At 37.3% G+C, this 18,848-nt stretch overlaps 1 protein-coding gene across 5 annotated transcripts in view; it reads left to right on the top strand.

Moving 5' to 3' along the window:
* CENPC (centromere protein C) overlaps window positions 1-18,848 on the top strand; it is a 39,414-nt gene that overhangs the window by 9,940 nt on the left and 10,626 nt on the right. For 4 of the 5 annotated variants that reach the window (XR_011919912.1, XM_072405427.1, XM_072405429.1 and 1 more), the window contains 13 exons: window positions 2,358-2,553; window positions 2,802-2,987; window positions 4,806-4,921; window positions 5,747-5,825; window positions 5,974-6,095; window positions 9,663-9,738; window positions 9,889-10,019; window positions 11,209-11,281; window positions 12,176-12,283; window positions 12,703-12,883; window positions 14,391-14,481; window positions 15,350-15,559; window positions 15,981-17,520. Coding sequence is in view for 4 of the 5 variants with exons in the window: in XM_072405427.1 (XP_072261528.1) it covers window positions 2,358-2,553; window positions 2,802-2,987; window positions 4,806-4,921; window positions 5,747-5,825; window positions 5,974-6,095; window positions 9,663-9,738; window positions 9,889-10,019; window positions 11,209-11,281; window positions 12,176-12,283; window positions 12,703-12,883; window positions 14,391-14,481; window positions 15,350-15,559; window positions 15,981-17,520 (3,109 nt within the window). In the remaining variant the exon portion in view is untranslated. The remainder of the gene's footprint in view (window positions 1-2,357; window positions 2,554-2,801; window positions 2,988-4,805; window positions 4,922-5,746; window positions 5,826-5,973; window positions 6,096-9,662; window positions 9,739-9,888; window positions 10,020-11,208; window positions 11,282-12,175; window positions 12,284-12,702; window positions 12,884-14,390; window positions 14,482-15,349; window positions 15,560-15,980; window positions 17,521-18,848) is intronic. The other variant, XM_072405428.1, reaches the window with a different exon arrangement.

Raw genomic sequence — 18,848 nt, 5'->3', positions numbered from 1 at the left:
AGCAGCTTTCAGACTGAGTGAGGAGGGGTAGCTCTCTGAGCAGGAGGGGGAGCACAGGTTCAGGAGGCAAGAACTTAAGTACAGATATTAAATTATTATTAATATTATTATTAATAATATTAATAATAATAATAAACAGGGTTTATGTAGCGCCAACAGATTACGCAGCGCTGTACATTAAATAGGGGTTGCAAATGACAGACGAATACAGACAGTGACACAGGAGGAGGCCTTCAGGAGCCCTGAAGAACTTACAATCTAGGAGGTGGGGGAATTAACACACTATAGGAGGGGAGATATGTAGTGGTGGGAAGTAGTGACGGTTTCAAAATACAGAAAAGGATGGGTAGGCAAGTTTAAAAAGATGGGTTTTGAATGATCTTTTTAAAGAGAATAGCATGAGGTAGACCATTACAGGGAGTTGGGGCAGCTCTAGAAAAGTCTTGGAGCTGTGTGTGTGGCGAGGGTATGAGTGAGGAAGTCATTAGTAGGTCATCGGAGGAACGGAAAGAGTGGCTAGGGGAGTATTTTTTTTTGTTATCAGGTCACAAAGGTAAGTGGGACAAGATGTGTGGAGGGATTTGAAGGTAAAACACAGGAGCTTAAATTTGATTCTAAGGTGAAATGAAAGCCAAAGAAGAGAAATACAAAGAGATGCAGCAGAAGAGGAGCGGTGGGAAGGATGGATGAGTCTGGCTGCATCATTCATAGTACATTGTAGAGGAGAGAGTCGGGTTAGTGAAATACCAGAGAGGAGGATGTTACAGTAGTCCAGACGAGAGATAAGAGAGTGTAGTTTGGTGGTCTTTGGGGACAGGTAAGGTGGATTTTGGAGATGTTGCATAGGGGGGGTGGGGAAGATGGGGGGGAAATGATAAGGCAGAATCAAAGGTGACGCCAAGACAACGTGCCTGAGGAGAGGGCCGAATAACAGTAAGGAATATGTCAGGAGATTTGGAATTTGGGCGGAGGAAGATGATGAGTTCTGTTTTATCCAGGTTGAGTTTCAGGAATTGGTCAGACATTCGAGATGAGATGGCTAACAAGCAGCATTAGAACTTAACCAGTACTGAAGGAGCTAGGTCATGAGTGGACAGATAGATTTGAGTATCGTCAGCAGGGTAGGGATAGGGAGAATAATGGCATGTTTGAAAGCGGATGTAGATACCAATTGAAAGGGAGAAGTTGAATAGTTTGGTTAGGGCGGGGGCTAGGGTGGAGGAATGGGAACGGAGTAGATCAGAGGGAATCAGGTTAAGCAGACAGGTAGTAGATGGAGATGATGGGCGAAGAGAGGAGACTTTATCCAGTGTAACAAGGCTGAGGGAGACCAGTGATGATTTACAGGTGGAAGGGGTGGATATGGTTGGAGTAGCACAGTGAGCAGAGACATCATGTCTGATTTTGTCAATTTTATCTCTAAAGTAGGTGGCTATGTCTTGGGCAGAGAAGGTTGTAGGGGGAGCAGGTGTTAGGTTTAGGAGGGAGTCAATTGTTGACAAGAGGCTGCATGGGTTGAAAGCTTGAGGAAATGACAGCGGAGAAATAATTTTGCTTGGTGACAGTGAGCTCTGTGTTAAAGTTGATAAAAGCTGATAAAGTCAGTGCTGAGGCCAGATTTTCTCCACTTGCGCTCAGCTGCATGAACAGTCTTTTGTAGATGTTTGGTGTGATTGTTGTGCCAGAGATGGTGTTTGGCAGGTCGGGGGTAGCGTAAGGTGGCAGGGGCGATTTTGGCGAGGGCGGGGGTTAGGGACGCAAGGCAGTTTGAGTAAAGGTTGTGGTCAAGGTTATGGATATCTCTCTGCCATTGGCCAGGCCTGGGATGTGGCAAAGAGGGGCAAGAGTTCGATAGGTTGAAGGTGATAAGGTTGTGATCGGAAAGGGGGAAATGGTGAGTTTTCAAGAAGGGTGAGGTTGCAGAGTTTAGAAAATACCAGGTCTAAAGTGTGTCCAGCAATGTGTGTGTGGCCATTGATGTTCTGTGTGAGTCAAAATGTGGAGATAATGGAGAGCAGTTTGGCTGAGGAAGGATGGTTGGGCTCATCCATTGCAACATTAAAGTCACCGAGGATGAGGGTGGGCAGGTCATGGGAAAAAATGTGTGAGAGCCAAGAGGCAAAGTTATCCAAAAACTGTGATCCTGGCCGGGGGGCGGTAGACAACAGCGACAATGAACATTCTCATTGTGATTTGTACGTGTTTTACATTTTTATTATATGTTAAGCAGACATTCAAACTAGTAATAATGTATTTGACATTTTAGGCGAAATTCACAAAACCAAACAGACTGACTACTGTTAAAAGTATTACAGTTAGTGAAAATGTTAAACCTGCTCTTCATTTTAATAACTTAGATTTGGATGTAGATTCTGACGAGGAAATTGATGACTATGAAAACGATTTGCCACTTAATCTGGTTCTTGAGAAGGTATCAGAAACTGAAATTGTTACTTCACCGAGTAATGTATTAAGAGATCGGATGTATAGCTCGGATAGCTCTGCAGTCCAGGGACCTCCAAGTCCAGCTCCTAAACATTCTCCACAAAAGAGGTAAGGTTTTATTTTGAATAACTACATTTACTTAGGACTTTTTTTCCCTAAAACTCATTTATCCTGTGTCTTCAACTGTCCATGGAGGGGCAATAGAACATTTTGTACTTTCAGGTTATAACGCCACCTACAGGAGGTTTGTTGACTAGCTCAGGATGACTACCAGCATGTTTCAGTGTTTAGTTATTGTTCACAGAAGATGGACATATCAAACATTTGCATGTAATACTATCCCTCTTTTAATACAGGTTGCGGTTTAGTGATGCTGTAGTAAAAGAAAAAGAGGGCTTTGCAAGCATCTTTTCCAGCAGGTATAAAAGACCACCAGCAGATGATGTTCCGGCAAGACAGATGCTTCTATCCAAAAGTTATGCTCCTAGCAACAAGAATGTTTCAGGACCTAGTGTAACAACTGCAGAACACGTGGCTGAACAGTATGTATTGCCTCAATCATCGATTACTAGTAAATAAGGTTAGTTGTGGCAGGCTACACTGTCATGCACCATGTTAGAACAGCAAGTGATGCTAACTCCTCGAGCAACCCAACCTCATTACAGCCTCTGTATTTAGATGGGAATGAAAGCAATAGTTCATACTGAGCCATGTAAAGTGGTCACAACCCTGGGCAGTGCAATCCTTAATTTATAATATTAGTAGATCCAGTAAACAGGTGACTACTTCTGGAAAAGTCCAGAGTTGTAACTTCCTATTAGCCATCTTGTTTTTTTCAAAATTTCTTTATTGAATTTTCAACATAAAACTTTTCACATACAAACAATAACAACATCTAAAGATGGGCAGGAGGACAATAGTTTTAAAAACTTATAACCATAGGAGTATTCAAAAAACATACTAAGACACAGGAATAAACATAAACCAAAAGATCAGTTCTCCATCTAGTTAAATACCAATAATCATACATCGTACCAAGATTACAATAGAATCCATAAAGCTTATAGGATAAGCATAAGCTAAATCAAAAAAAATTGAAAAAAAAAATCTTTTAACATTTTTATGGGAATACTATAGACCAACTTTCAACCTGGGACATTAGTGTAATATACCAGGAAGAATATTTATAACGATCAATAATGGCCATCCTCTCGATGTCTTTAAACAACCCGGTAATTGAAACCATTTCCCTTTTCGCTTTTTTTTTGTGACAGGCTGCAACTTTCACTAACAGTGAGGCTTAAGCCACATACACACGTGCAATTATTGTCATTGGAAAGGATCTTTCACAATCTTTTCCAACGACAAAAGACTGAAAGATGCATGAATGTGAGTGCTGTACATACAGCACCGTTCTGCCTATGGAGAGGGGAAGGGGAGAACGGTGGAGCGGCACCGCTGCGCCTTCTCCCCCTTCCCCTGCATTAGGATCATTCGTCGCCCATCATCCGTGGATCCACCAGGACGGTTGTTCGGACGAAGGGCGCTGTACACACACCAAATGCTTGTCCGTTATCAGCCATGAGCCGATTATCGGGCGAGAACCATTGGACGTGTGTACGTAGCTTTAGAGTTAGGTAGAGTTAAGCTTTTTTGAAGAATGAAGACAAGGGGGTTACAGACAAGCATAACACATTTTTAAAACTGAATTTGAGCTTTAGTACAGACTTATTTTTACCTGTACTGAATTTTCCTACTCTGATTTCATTACACTGTGAGCATTTCACAACGATCATTGGTTTCTGCAAGACAGACGGAGCCTCCCCATTTCATGGCTGGGGGATGTGCACATGTAGCTTAACTAGGAACATGCACTCCTTTTGATTGACATCCACCCTGCTTTCAGGGGTTTAGGGCTTCCTTCCAGTTCAGGAAGCTGTAAAGAGCACCTTGCTAGCGTTTCCTATGAGCCATGATCTGCCTACATTGTATAGAAAATTGCAGACCCAGCAGATGAGTTGCTGAATGTAAATGAGGTTTGTAATAAAAATGAAAAAGTTTTAATCAAAAAGGTCATTAGCCTTTTGATGAGAGGTAATGAAGGAGCAAGAGAAGGCAAATTTAATTAAAACTAAACTTTAGTTTCAGGTGCTGTAGGCTGTAAATGTTCTAGAAGGTCATTTACTAACATCACTTTACTGTAATACTTTAAAGCCTTCATAGCACAGAAAAAAAAGGAACTTGCCTACTTTTCTTTGCATCATCTAAAATTTACCAGCAAAATTTAATAAATCAGAAATTGTTTTGAATGCTAACAATAGCTAAACTCCTCTCTCTTTTTTTTTTTTTATTTCCCCCAGAGAGGATGATGAATTTATAATAGAGGATGAACATAGTATAAATATGAGTTTCTCCTTAGTTAATAAAAAATCTTCAGTTGGAAGCTCAAAGGAGACTAATACAACAACACCCAGCAGTAAGTAACAGATGAGGATTTGCCATGTTGAGGAAATGTGTGCGTGTGTGTGTGTGTATATGTATGTATGTATGTATGTATATATATATCTATGTATGTATAAATCTATATCTATATATATCTATATATATATCTATATCTATCTATATCTATATCTATCTATAAATATCTATATATCTACCTTTATATATCTATAGATATAGATATAGATATAGATATAGATATATATATATATATATATATATATATAGATATCTATATTGAAAATCTCCAGGGTTCTGCCCAATATAAATAATGATTTTCACATCTTTAAGTTCCTGAAAAACTAGGGAAAAATCTGTTTTTCTTACCAGAAAACTTGTCCTACATAATTTCCAAGTACATTGTGTATGTCTCTTTCTAACTGTCCCATGTTAAAGGGGTTTACTAATAATTGAATGAAGCTTGGCTATACTGTACATGCACTGCAAAAGCAAATAAGAATAAAAAACTTCTGTTTCTGACTGTGCCATTCTTGCATATAGTATTGCAGGTCTGTTGGGGGTCAGTTTAGTAGAAAAAAAAATATGTATGGCTCAATATTTATAAATTATTCCCCCAGTCCAATGCTTCTGAAATTCACTGACAGATAATCATACTTATCCATAGGTCTACTAGGAAATACTAGGAAATGGGAAATGAATTGAAGAAAAAAACAAATTTATGAGCAAACTGAAAGTAGAATCATTTTTAAATAGAGCCCTTAATGTGTAAAAAGGTAAGCATTTATTAGCATCTTCAGGTATATGTTAATTGCTTTTCTCTTTCTTTTGTCCTAATATAAAGGTGCTCGAAGGAATCCGAATCTGCAGCATAAAACTTCTGAGGTTATTTCAGAACAGTCACCTGTGTATTTGAGCAGTCGGTACGTCTTTTATTATTTTTAAAATTATTGTGAACATTCCATAAATTATTCAGTATATGCTAATCTTTTATAAAAATCGAATGCTGTTTGCATGTATAAATCAAATAGTCCTCTGAAAATAATTCTGTATCTTCCTTTTTTGACAAAGCAGCCAATCTACAAGGAAGGAAAATAATTCTAATGTGAATAGAAGGGACACGACTGATGTCATTAAAAACGCTCAGAGTAATGAAAGACTAGTAAAAGAAACAAAGCTTACACCTTTAAGCGGTAAGATACAAACAAATGCAGTGCAAAACTACACATACTGTACAGATTTATGGATTTTTCCTGTTAGGCAATGTGGCTAGCAGATACAATTTTTTCTTATTTTGGTTCTGTACATTACGACAATTAATTTTAAATGAAACAACTCGGATGCAGTTGAACTACAGACTTTTTCAGCTTCAATTTAGTGAGTTGAACAAAAAGATTGCATAAAATGTGAGGAACTAAAGCCTTTTTCTACACAATCACTTCATTTCAGGGGCTCAAAAGTAATTGGACAATTGACTCAAAGGCTATTTCATGGGCTGGTGTGGGCAATTCCTTCATTATTTCATATGCTTGTATGTGGAAGATTTTGCTGTGAACAGACAACATGCGGTCAGCGGAGCTCTCCATGCAGGTAAAACAAGCCATCCTTAAGCTTCAAAAACAGAAAAAAACCCATACAATATTAGGAGTGGCAAAATCCACAGCTTGGTACATCATGTGAAAGAAACAAAACACTGGTGAACTCAGCAACGCCAAAAGACCTGGACATCCACGGAAGACAACAGTGGTGGATGATCGCAGAATATTTTCCATGGTGAAGAGAAACCCCTTCACAACAGCCAACCAAGTGAACAACACTCTCCAGGAAGTAGGCGTATTGATATCCAAGTCTACCATAAAGACAAGACTGCATGAAAGTAAATACAGAGGGTGCACTGCAAGGTGCAAGCCACTCATAAGCCTCAAGAATAGAAAGGCTATATTGGACTTTGCTCAAAAACATCTAAAAAAGCCAGCACAGTTCTGGAAAAACATTCTGGATGGATGAAACCAAGATCAACCTTTACCAGAATGATGGCAAGAAAAAAGTATGGAGAAGGTGTGGAACAGCTCATGATCCAAAGCACACCACATCATCTGTAAAACATGGCGGAGGCAGTGTGATGGCTTGGGCGTGCATGGCTGCCAGTTGCACTGGGACACTAGTGTTTATCCATGATGTGACACAGGACAGAAGCCGCCGAATGAATTCTGAGGTGTTCAGAGACATACTGTCTGCTCAAATCCAGCTAAATGCAGTCAAATAGATTGGGAGGCGTTTCATAATACAGATGGACAAAGACCCAAAACATACAAGCAAAGCAACCCAGGAGTTTATTAAAGCAAAGAAGTGGAATAACCTTGAATGGCCAAGTCAGTCACCTGTTGTGGCAAACAACAATTAATATAGATAAATATAAAGTTATGCACTTGGGAGCTAACAACATGCATGCTTCATACTGTCTAGGGGGAATACCTTTGGGGGAGTCAGAAATGGTAAATGATCTGGGGGTTCTGGTAGATCATAGACTTAATAACAGCATGCAATGCCAAGCTGCAATATCTAAAGCTAGTAAAGTACTTTCTTGTATTAAAAGAGGAAAAGACTGCAGAGATGGAGACATAATCCTGCCCCTGTACAAAGCATTGGTCAAACCACATCTGGAATATGCAGTCCAGTTTTGGGCACCAGTTCACAAAAAGGACATTGTGGAATTGGAGAGAGTGCAGAGAAGGGTAACTAAATTAATAAAAGGAATGGAGGAGCTCAGGTATGAGGAGAGATAGCTGAACTGAATCTATTCTCCCTTGAGAAGAGCTGTTTAAGGGGGGATATGATCACCCTGTATAAATATATAAATAGTCCATATAGAGAACTCTCTTCCCCATTATTCACTTTGAGATCATTACAAAGAACAAGAGAGCACTCTTTGCGTCTGGAGGAAAAGAAGTTTAAGCTCTGGATAAGGAAGGATTCTTCACTGTAATGTCTGTGAAAATGTGGAATCAGCTCGCTTAGGAAGTAGTTTCAGCAACTACTATAGATTGCTTTAGGAAAAAGCTGGAAGCACAGAATATAACTGGGTATTAGGGCTTTAAAGTAAAAATAACAGTGACTGTTGATCCAGGGAAATCTGATCGCCTCATGCAATCAAGAAGGAATTTTTTCCCCCTGTTTTCATCTAACCTAGTATGAAGACTTCGGACAGAAAGGCCCACAAACAAACAGCAACTGAAAGCCGCTGCAGTAAAGGCCTGGCAGAGCATTAAAAGGGAGGAAACCCGGCATCTGGTGATGTCCATGAGTACAAGACCACAGGCTGTCATTGCCAGCAAAGGGTTTTCAACCAAGTATTAGAAATGAACATTTTATTTTCAGCTTTTTAATTTGTCCAATTACTTTTGAGCCCCTGAAATGAAGTGATTGTGTAAAAAAAAAACAGGCTTTAGTTCCTCACATTTTTATGCAATCGTTTTTGTTCAACTCACTGAAATAAAGCTGAAAGTCTGCAGTTCAAATGCACCTGAGTTGTTTCATTTATAATTAATTGTGGTAATGTTCAGAACCAAAATTAGAAAATCTAATCTGGCAGGTTCCATTGTCTAAGTCATAAGTGTTTTAAAGATTAGGGGACTTAAAAGGCAGATATTTAGTAAGTATTGCTGTCAGTAGTTTGTTCTATAAAGTTTGTTTCAACATATGCTGGCATCATATGTATATAGGGTGTTTTTTATTTATTTATTTATTTTTTTTATTTGAAGAGTTGGTGGGGGAGGTTGAATGAGTTGATTGCAATTGTAACATTACATTGCTTATCAAAGACTTTGGTAATATGCTGGCTTTCAGGGTTTTTACTTTTACTCCTGCATGTCCAAGCATGTGTGAAAAGAACCTTTTTTCAGTTTACAAATTGTGCATAAGGCAACAAAAAACTAAAACAAATTAGGTAGACTGTGCTCTGTTTTCCAATTATACTGCATGTCGACAAAAAGGATGTAAAGTTAAAAAAAATAGGGGTGGAGTAAAAAATGGATACATGTTATATCTTCTAATACAAAAATGATTATGTCTTTTTAAAGCAATACTAATTTGTTCATGTTGTCCCTTAGTATTTTTCACTTAAATAGTGTTTCTTTGCATGTAACCTTGCAAAACTACAGGTCCTATTGTATTCTTATTAGATTTTCCTGTTAATGTATAATAGCAGGGCCTAGGCATATTTATGGCCTTTTGGCTTTTTTTCTGCTGGCTGAACACCTGGGCCGTCATAGGTTTTCCTCGCCATCTTCTTGGACAGTACGCTCTCATGCTACATGATTGGCATCAGGGGCAAAGCACATTTATTTTGTGAGGTTGTTTTATATATGGTAGCCAAAAATGGTAGCAATGGTAGCAATCAATACTGGATATATTGCCCTTGGTGTTCAATCAATCCTTTTCCCAAAAATATTAGATTGCATTCCATTTGAATATATCTGTAAATTCCGTTGGGTTTTATCCCTGATCCCTGGTTATTACATGTGCAGTCATAATTGCAGATCTAAATAGAGGCTTAAATGTCGTTATCTTTGGCTGTGTATGATAGAAGGATTTGGTTCCTCTAGTAACTATGCATTCAAATATGTAGGTATATTCTTTTATTACCTGGTACTTTAGCGCTTCTTTTTTTGAGTCAGTTTGTTTTTTTCATTCTGTTTTAAAGTTATTTTTTTCTGAATGTAACCATTTTTATTCTCTATTTGTATTTCTGAATCTATTAGCTATTTTGGAGAGTCAGAAGTCGTCTGTAAAATCAAAGGCCATGTCTGAACAGTCACTTCCTTGTTCCAAATCTTTGTAAGTTCATTATTTTTAATAATATCTATTTAAGGTTCAGGAAGTTGTTGAGGCTTTTCATCTATAACTGTTTTACATATGGCAGTTCATATATGAGATTTTTCTGATGTTTTCAAAGTTATATTTTGTTTATTGGTTTATGTTAAACAGCCAACAGACAAGGCAAGAAAATAAGGAAGTAGAAATGGCTGAAGAAGACATTTCTGATCTGGTTTGGGATCCCAACCGTGAAAGAATAAAGATTCCAAGATCAAAAGCAGAAAGATCAAAATCTTCCAGTAGTAAGTTATAGGATTTGTAAGCCTTCTTTTATTTCATTGTACTGAAGCTTAGTGCCCAAAAATACCTTTTACAGTTAGGTCCATAAATATTTGGACAGAGACAACTTTTTTCTAATTTTGGTTCTGTACAATACCACAAATAATTTTAAATGAAACAATTCAGATGCAGTTGAACTGCAGACTTTCAGCTTCTATTCAGTGGGTTGAACAAAAAGATTACATAAAATTTTGAGAAACTAAAGCCTTTTTATTTTTTATTTTTTTACACAATCACTTCATTTCAGGGGCTCAAAAGTATTTGGACAAATTAAAAAGCTGAAAATAAAAGATTCATTTCTAATACTTGTTTGAAAACCCTTTGCTGGCAATGACAGCCTGTAGTCTTGAACTCATGGACATCAATTAATTCAGAATTAATTCGGTTGCTTCTGTCCTGTGTCACATCACGGATAAACACTAGTGTCCCAGTGCCACTGGTAGCCATGCACGCCCAAGCCATCACACTGCCTCCACCATGTTTTACATAACGAAGGAATTGCCCACACCAGCCCATGAAATAGCCTTTGAGTCAATTGTCCAATTACTTTTGAGCCCCTGAAATAGTAATTGTGTAAAATAAAAAAAAAGGCTTTGGTTTTTCACATTTTAACGCAATCTTTTTGTTCAACCCACTGAATAAAGCTGAAAGTCTGCAGTTCAATTGCATCTGAGTTGTTTCATTTAAAATTAATTGTGGTAATGTACAGAACCAAAATTAGAAAAAAGTTGTCTATGTTCAAATATTTATGGACCTAACTGTATATTGTCTTTAAATTTATTTCTGGGACCCTATGGAGCCTCTAAAAAGTCTAGGCCTTTAGAAACAGGTCTCCATATCTTCTCAGGTCATCCCTGCTTATCTTGAAACTTAGGCTGCATACACATGTCAGAAAATTGTTGCACTTGTCTCAGTTGACTATCTGACCAATGTTGTTGGTTGTTTAGGAATTCAGCTTTAACATGTAACCTATAGCTATTTATGCAGAGACAACTAGTTTACTGTTAGACAGGAAATATTTACCTACTCACAGGACTGGGGAAACATTGTCCCCATTTCATAGAAGAGTGTTTTAGCCAGTGAAAGAAATTGAGATTTACTAATAGAAGTATTTATGTAAATAAATGTAATATTTTTCCTTTCTCTTCACAGCCTCACACCAGATGTTGGAGATTGAGCCTGCAAAGACAGTCTCTGACCAAGCAGCTGTAAAGTCCCAAACTGCGTAAGTAAACCGCCTAGATTATTGAGATCCTTCAAAACATTTTCTCCGTAATTCAGCTGAATTTTAATTTATTTATAATATAGATTATTTTTCTTGAGATTAAAGTTGTTTCATTCTTGCACTTCATATTTTTTGTCATCCATTACTTAGATGTAATCTTTTCTGTAATTTCTTTAAAACACGGTTACTCAGGTGACATTGTTGAGTGCTAGTCCTGATGGAGTTTAATTATTTCTGTATTTATATTTGAATTTTGTAAGGTAGAATGTCACAACACAAAGCACATTTTCCTCTTACTCCAGTGTATTAACTGGTTGAATTTGTAAACTATGCTATATTCTACATGAACTATTTTCATGCTTTAACCCTTGCTCCTTCAAGTTGTGTCCAAGTCATTTGTTTTCACGTGTAGGACATGCTGCTGTATCTCATAAATATGCATATGCATGCTATTACATTTTATATTACACCTAAAATATGAAAAAAATATGTACCTAAAACCAAAATGGTTTCAGAATCCCTGTCGAGTTTTTATCACCATCTGTGTCCCCAACATTTTCAATTGTACCCTAAAATGAGATGAGAAAGTAATCTCTCTACTGCAGATAATTCTTTAGAAGACAAATAATTTAGATTTAATTTCCCTAATTTTGGAGACCATATCCTTACTTGTTGTGTTTGCCAGACTGGAATGTCCCCTAGTGAGATAAAGGTGACAAAAAAACATACCAGACCAAACCCTAGTCAAAACGAAACACAGAAAATGTAGATATTTAAGTCTGCAAATGGTAGTTTTCCTGCATTCTGTTGTTTTTCTTTAGCTTTTGTTCATTACTTGCTTATGTTGTCTTTTGCTTTTGTTTTGATTAATATTTGTTGTTTTATTTTTCTCAGAAAAAACACCTTAAGAGATGATACAACAAAAGATAAATTGTGGAAAGATGCAAATACCTTTACATCTCATTTAGCCAAATTTGGAAACAGTGAGCCTCCAGTAAAAAGGTATGTCTAAACAATGACGTAATGAGGAACTCAAAGACCATTAAATATGTTGTTTGGGTTAGACAGTTTCTTCAATTCACCAATATTCTGCAATAATGTGAAGATGCAAAACATTACTGTGGTATTGCATAATAATGGTAAATTGAACAATTTACTAAAATATTTGCTGTAACTGGAAAAGGTACTCAATTGCCATTTTTTCATACAGTTGCCTGAATCCTGAACGCCTCAGGTAATGCATATTTTGAGAAATAACCCTCCCTTGGTAAACCCAAATGAGAACAGAAGATATTCTCATAGATAGATCTGCCTGCATAGTCTGACAGGATGATCTTTTGCTAAGGTTGTAGGCAAACTATACTGTCTCCCCTTTTTATATTGTGTTAATTTATTTAATTTTTTTGTGTTTTTATTTATAGGATGGATGTTGCTAACTTTTCTGACCTTCCAGTCACTGCTGAAGATGAAGAATTTGTTATTCATGATACTTCAGAAATTGACAGTGGTTCTGAAAATTGGAACAAAAAACCTCGCAAAATTCCTAATGACAACAAAAAGAATAAAAAAAAGGAAAATAATATTCGTTCAGAAGTGCATAACGTAAGTAACTGCTTTTCTCTGATTCACAAGAGGAAAACAAAACAGATCGATAAATGCAGATCTTTGACTTTTTATCTGTAGCTCTGGATTCATCAAGGTGCTAACCTTAGTACTGTTGTGGCATCCCAATTTGTCACTGTGGGAAACCGCTTCCTGTTATGGGAATATTAACTGCAGCATATGTCGGACAATATGGCTTTGACTGTCCATACATTACAACTGTTCTAATTGGATCTCAAACCTTCAGAGTTTTGAAACCGAAACATCTTGTGTGTTTTGCACGTTAACGGGGAGAACAAATTTTTATTCTTGCTTTTTGGTCACTAGCTTTAAAAACATGGCATTTAAAGTTCAGGTTCTAAGGGTATCTCTTTTTTCTGATGTTAAAAGCTAGGAAATTTACTACTTGTAATTTTTATTATCAACCATGGAAGGCATACTTAGTATGAGTCACAGAGCTAGCAAGGGTATCGATGTGTGATGTATCGTCTTTTCCCATCAGCTAATTCTCAACCAGCATTTGGCTCTGAGCACTAGCAAAAGTAATTTCTCTATACTTTTTCTCTTTTGTTTCAGAATCCATTTGCAATTCACTCATTGATCAGGGATCAGTTGGCAGCTTGGGTTCTTGTTGTTCTCTCTGCTTTTTAGAAACCATATCTTGGACATAGAGACATGCCTCTGCTCTCACTCACAAGATATATATAAACATATATATATATATATATATATATTTATGCTGTAGACTTCATCTCTGTAAGATAAATGCTTTTGAACTGTTTGCCCTATCCTGCCAGGAATCCTTTTTGGTTTGGCATAGGGACATGATGGTGTTGAGGCCTAAGCCTTAATTTATACATAGGGTAGTTTTTGCCTTTCACGTCAACCAGGAGGCCATTGTACTTCAATCCCTCTGTCCAGCTCCAGTTCACCAAAAGTAAATTATCCTCCATGGTCTTGATGTGGCTTGGGCTGCGTAAGCCTCTCTCTCGGCTATTTTCGGGACGACAACGCCTGCAGTTCCACAGTGTCAATGATTGGAAAGTGTTTGTGTTATGTGGATATAAATTTTGGGGTACTTTCTGACACTGACGGAACTGATGAGGCAGCTAGTCCACTTGAATTTGACTAACTACTACTAGAGAGCCTGCTGGAGGTATGAGCAGGCAACTAAAGACTTTGGCCTTTTCTTTAAGTGCCAACACTTGTCTTTCTACCTTTTGTTGTTATTTTATTATCCATTGGGGATGCCCATTATATTGAAGGTCCTATAAAAAAAAAAAAGCAATGGGGGGAGGTTATTGTGACAAGATCTAAATCTGCCAAGAGTACAAGCTTTGCCTGTCACTTTCAATGACAGTGGCTATTCTAAGGCCTGGCATGCACTTTTGGCAAGATGTTGCAATCTGTATACATATATTTCAAGAATACCTTAAAACTTTAGCAAGCAAACAACGACATTGGCCAAAACTATTTATTTATTCACTTATTTATTTATTTTTAACAGGTTACTTATATCAGTGCAAAGAAGACTGATGATAATAAAGATTCAAGAAGGAGCCGCAATGATGCAACAGACTCCTTGTCTCCAGTAAATGGTAATTTGTTTTCCTCTTTACTATATGCTTATGTGAAATGAGCTTGGACTTACTATACAAAAAATAGGTTGTATATGTATCCGCCAAGTCAGCTTGACACAAGAACAACAAGGCAATGTAACAAAAAGGAAGAGGCTATGTACACACATCAAATGATTCTCGGGCAATACGAATGGTCGAGCGAGAATCTGAAATTGGTACAGAAGGTTCCTGATGTCATTTATGGATCTGATGGATGCATAGGCATTGGTATTTACAGCCGTGAGGGTGTGTTGCACCATACCACTATCACTGCAGAGGGTCTCAAACTCCGCCAGAGATCTCGAGAACTTCCTTGCTGGCGGTAGTGATCTAAGGAAGTGTGTCAACTGTAAGGAGCTCAAAAAGCTTAACTCAAAAGAACCTTGGGGGAATTTTTTTGTATCCCTTTATATCCTTTTCCTGATTTTGTACAATTCAACAACCTTTTCTCACAGGTCTATTGACAGTCCTTTTGCTGCCACCTTGGCTAGGTAGCAAGCAGAGTCAGTGCAGTCATAAATTTAAATTGATTATTTTTACAAATACATTGTTTTCAATTAAAGAATTTCAAGTTGTGGACAGCGGTTATTAATAACCCTTAATAAATCCTATATATATCCTCTTATAACTTTATTTTCAGCCGCAACAACAAAAAGGGCAAAAACAATTATGATATAATAAATTGCTTGGTCTGAGCACACTCTGTAAATAATAAAATACAGGTTTTCTGCATGAAGAGTCATATTTTTCAAACAATGGCCAATATTTTACAAAAATATTGTATGGTGATCAGGCGTGTATTTAATACTGAAAGTAAAGTCAAATATAAAAATGTCATTTTTTCCAGATAAGAAAAAATCAAGACCCACTGAAGTAGAAAGGTTAGCTGTTCACAAATATTTGCAGGTTGGTGTGGATAACCAAAATCAGAATAACTCCTCAAGGCCCAAGAGAGTATCTGCACCACCATCAACTTGGTGGGTAGTTAACCCAATGGGAAGAAACTCTACATTTGTAATAGAGGAGGCACTACCGCAACAGTCACCAAAAAGCAAAAGTATGTAACTGTTTATTGTAAAAATTACTGTACTAATTTGTCCATTTTCAATCTATATTTATATTATTAAAAAGAATCTGTTTGTATTTTTAGAAGTAATATTAATTATTTAGCGTTTGTATGTATTAAAAGAGTTAAATTCATCCGGTATATATTTTTACAACTAGCGTTGACTAAAAGGATGAAAAAAATTTTTGAGTACTAGACTTTTAAAAACTTTCTACATGTTTTAGTTTCATATACAATACATAGGCAAGCATTTGTTTTCCTAAATTATTTTAAAATGCAATCAGGTGATCTAGTTGTTTATCTTACTTATATATGGACAGAATGTTTCTTATCCTCTGTATTTGTGTTTGTGTGCGATAAATTTAAGAAGACAGCATTGTCAAAGACATTTAATTTTGTGTGTATATTTTAGGAAAAGCTTCAGGTGAATCAAAGGAGCCTTCAGAATGGCAAAGAGATAAGGAAGAAAGCTTTGAACTGAAAGAAGGAAGACACCTAGATCAATATGTAGACAAGCCTTTTAAAGAAAGCAACGAAAAAATCCTAAATTCTAGGAAAAGAACAAAAAAAATAAAACCCGCTGAAAGTGAGGAAATTTCAAGACCATTGAAGGTTAAAAAACATACCAACCAAGCTCGTAACAAATCACAAACATCTACAAAAAAGTCACTCCAGACACAAGAAAGTGAATGTTCTCCAACAGGAAGTTCACCAAGTCCACCAATAAGAGAAGCACAGTATCAATCTCCACAGAGGGACCAACCCATTTTGGATCAGCTTTCCAAGAAATCATCCTCTGCTTCTGGGGGTGACATTGAAACTCTTAAAAAAACAAAGACATCTGCAAAAAACAAATCACAAATGTCTAAAAACCTCTGGAAGCAACTACATAATGAGATTCAAGAAAGCAATGCTATAAGTTCTCATAACCATGATTTGAATGCGCATGATTTGCCAAGTGAAAGTGGCCATTTGTCAACTTCACCATTACCTTCATGTTCCTCAGTAAATGAACCACAGTGTCCCTCTCCCTCTCTCTCTTCTGGAAGTGGCACCACAATAGCTCGTAAAAATACAGACAAATCTTCTAAAAAATTGCAAAAGTCTACAAAAAAAACACTTCAGTCTACCAAACGCTGGAGACAACAAGAACATGAGACGCAAGAAAGTAATGGCGAATATTCTCCTGAACGTGATTTGAATGCTCATGATTTGCCAAGTAAAAGTGACCATTTGTCAACTTCACCATTACCTTCAAGTTCCTCAGTAAATGAACCACAGTGTCCCTCTCCCCAGAAACATCCCAGTTTAGAAGAGCAACCCGAGAGGTCCTCTGCTTCTGGAAGTGGCACCATAGCTCGTAAAACTACGCACACATCTTCCAAAAAATTGCAAAAGTCTACAAAAAAATCACTTCAGTCTACCAAACACTGGAAACAACAAGAACATGAGACACAAGAAAGTAATGATGAATATTCTCCTGAACGGGATTTGAATGCTCGTGATTTGCCAAGTACAAGTGACCATTTGTCAACTTCACCATTACCTTCAAGTTCCTCAGTAAATGAACCACAGTGTCCCTCTCCCCAGAAACATCCCAATTTAGATAAGCATCCTCGGCGGGTCTCTGCTTTTAGAAGTCCCATAAACGCTCGTAAAAAAACACAAACATATAACAAAAAATTGCAAAAGTCTACCAAAAAATCAGTTCAGTCAACAAAACTCTGGAGACAACAAGAACATGAGACACAAGAAAGTAATGATGAATATTCTGAACATGATTTGAATGCGCATGAATCGCCCAATAAAATGGACTGTTTACCAACAACTGCACTACCTACAAGTCCACAAATGAGTAAACCACAGTATCAATCACCACAGAGGGGTCATCCTGTTCTAGATAACAATTTCAAGAAATCCTCCGCAGAGACAGAGGAACAGCCACACGATAGGTATGTTTTTTTTTTTTTCTATTAACCAATTATGCTTCAAGTTAATTTCACATTTCTTCTCAAGCCCATCAGTTGATAATATTTAATGGGATTTGATGTTAATGGGATTTAATGGGATCTGAGTTATTGTACAGACAATTTCACATTGTTCGTGATGGCCAAACTGAAAGTGTCTCTGCAAAAAAAATTCCTTAACCCCTACAACTTACTTGTGCCCCCTTGTAGCTTCTTGCTTCTCTTTTGCCAGTGAGATTACCCAGGAATGGGAGAGCATGTGACTTGCTTACCTATGCCATTGCCCAGGCCTAGCAGTAAATCCTGAAATTACTTGCAATGGGATTGTGTTTCATAAAAATTGTTCAGGAAAAAAGGGGAATATAGTTATATTCTCTAGAATCAGTGTCACAAGGAAATTACTAGCCAACCCTTGGAAATTACAGTATATAAGGAAAGGTGCATGCAGACAGAACTGTATTGTATTTAATGTAGGTGATTTTCACACAAAGGTATAACAGAAATGAAATATAAAATGAAAATAATCCTGACCTCATCCAACATGTGAGGTATTCTTGAATATTTGGCCATACACACACTCCTAGCATATAAAAGTTTTTACAAAAGAACGGTAGTTGCTGAGTTCCTGAGACGAGCCAATCTCCGAGGAAGCCAGTAAGGTGAAACGCGTCAAAGAGGTTAAAAAATCACGTTGTTTCAGGCAACTACTTGAGGGTTTAGCATTTGAACCAGCTTGTGACGCATTCTATATTTTACTCAGCTCACAGTATCAGGAGTGCTGCAGATTTATGATCATGTCTACTGCTTAGCAGCACATCAGCTGTGTTTAGGAATTTTTTCTCTTTTTAAATACAGTCATGTTTTTCTAATAATGGTGGTATAAGTGAAACATTTTCAAATTCACCCCTATTCAAAAGGAGAAGTTTTTAATTGCTTTGTGTGAATATTACATTTTGAGTAGTTAAATAAAAGGTTTGCATGTGTAATCCTTTCTTTAGTAACTGTGGAAATGTCTTAACCCCCCCTAGCGGTAATCCCGAGTCACACTCTGGTTTGCTTTTAACTAAAAAAAAAAAAAAAAAGTTGCTCTGTCACTGTCCCCCGGCATCCTGCTGGTCTCCGCAGGTCTTGGGGACACTTCCTGCTCCTCCGATCTCCAGCTGCGAAGTGCAGAGACGAGATCTATGGGGTTTCCCGGTAACATCGGTACAAGCGTCGGTGCGGGTGGGAGGATCAGCAGGAAATTCAAATAATTTTGTATTGGATTTAATACAAAATAGCTGTATTGAATCCAATACAAAGAAATCTTTATA

Source organism: Pyxicephalus adspersus, chromosome 3 (assembly GCF_032062135.1).
Source record: "Pyxicephalus adspersus chromosome 3, UCB_Pads_2.0, whole genome shotgun sequence".
Lineage (NCBI taxonomy): Eukaryota > Metazoa > Chordata > Amphibia > Anura > Pyxicephalidae > Pyxicephalus > Pyxicephalus adspersus.
The sequence above is the reverse complement of the archived record's forward strand: the minus strand, read 5'-3'. Positions and strand labels throughout refer to the sequence as shown.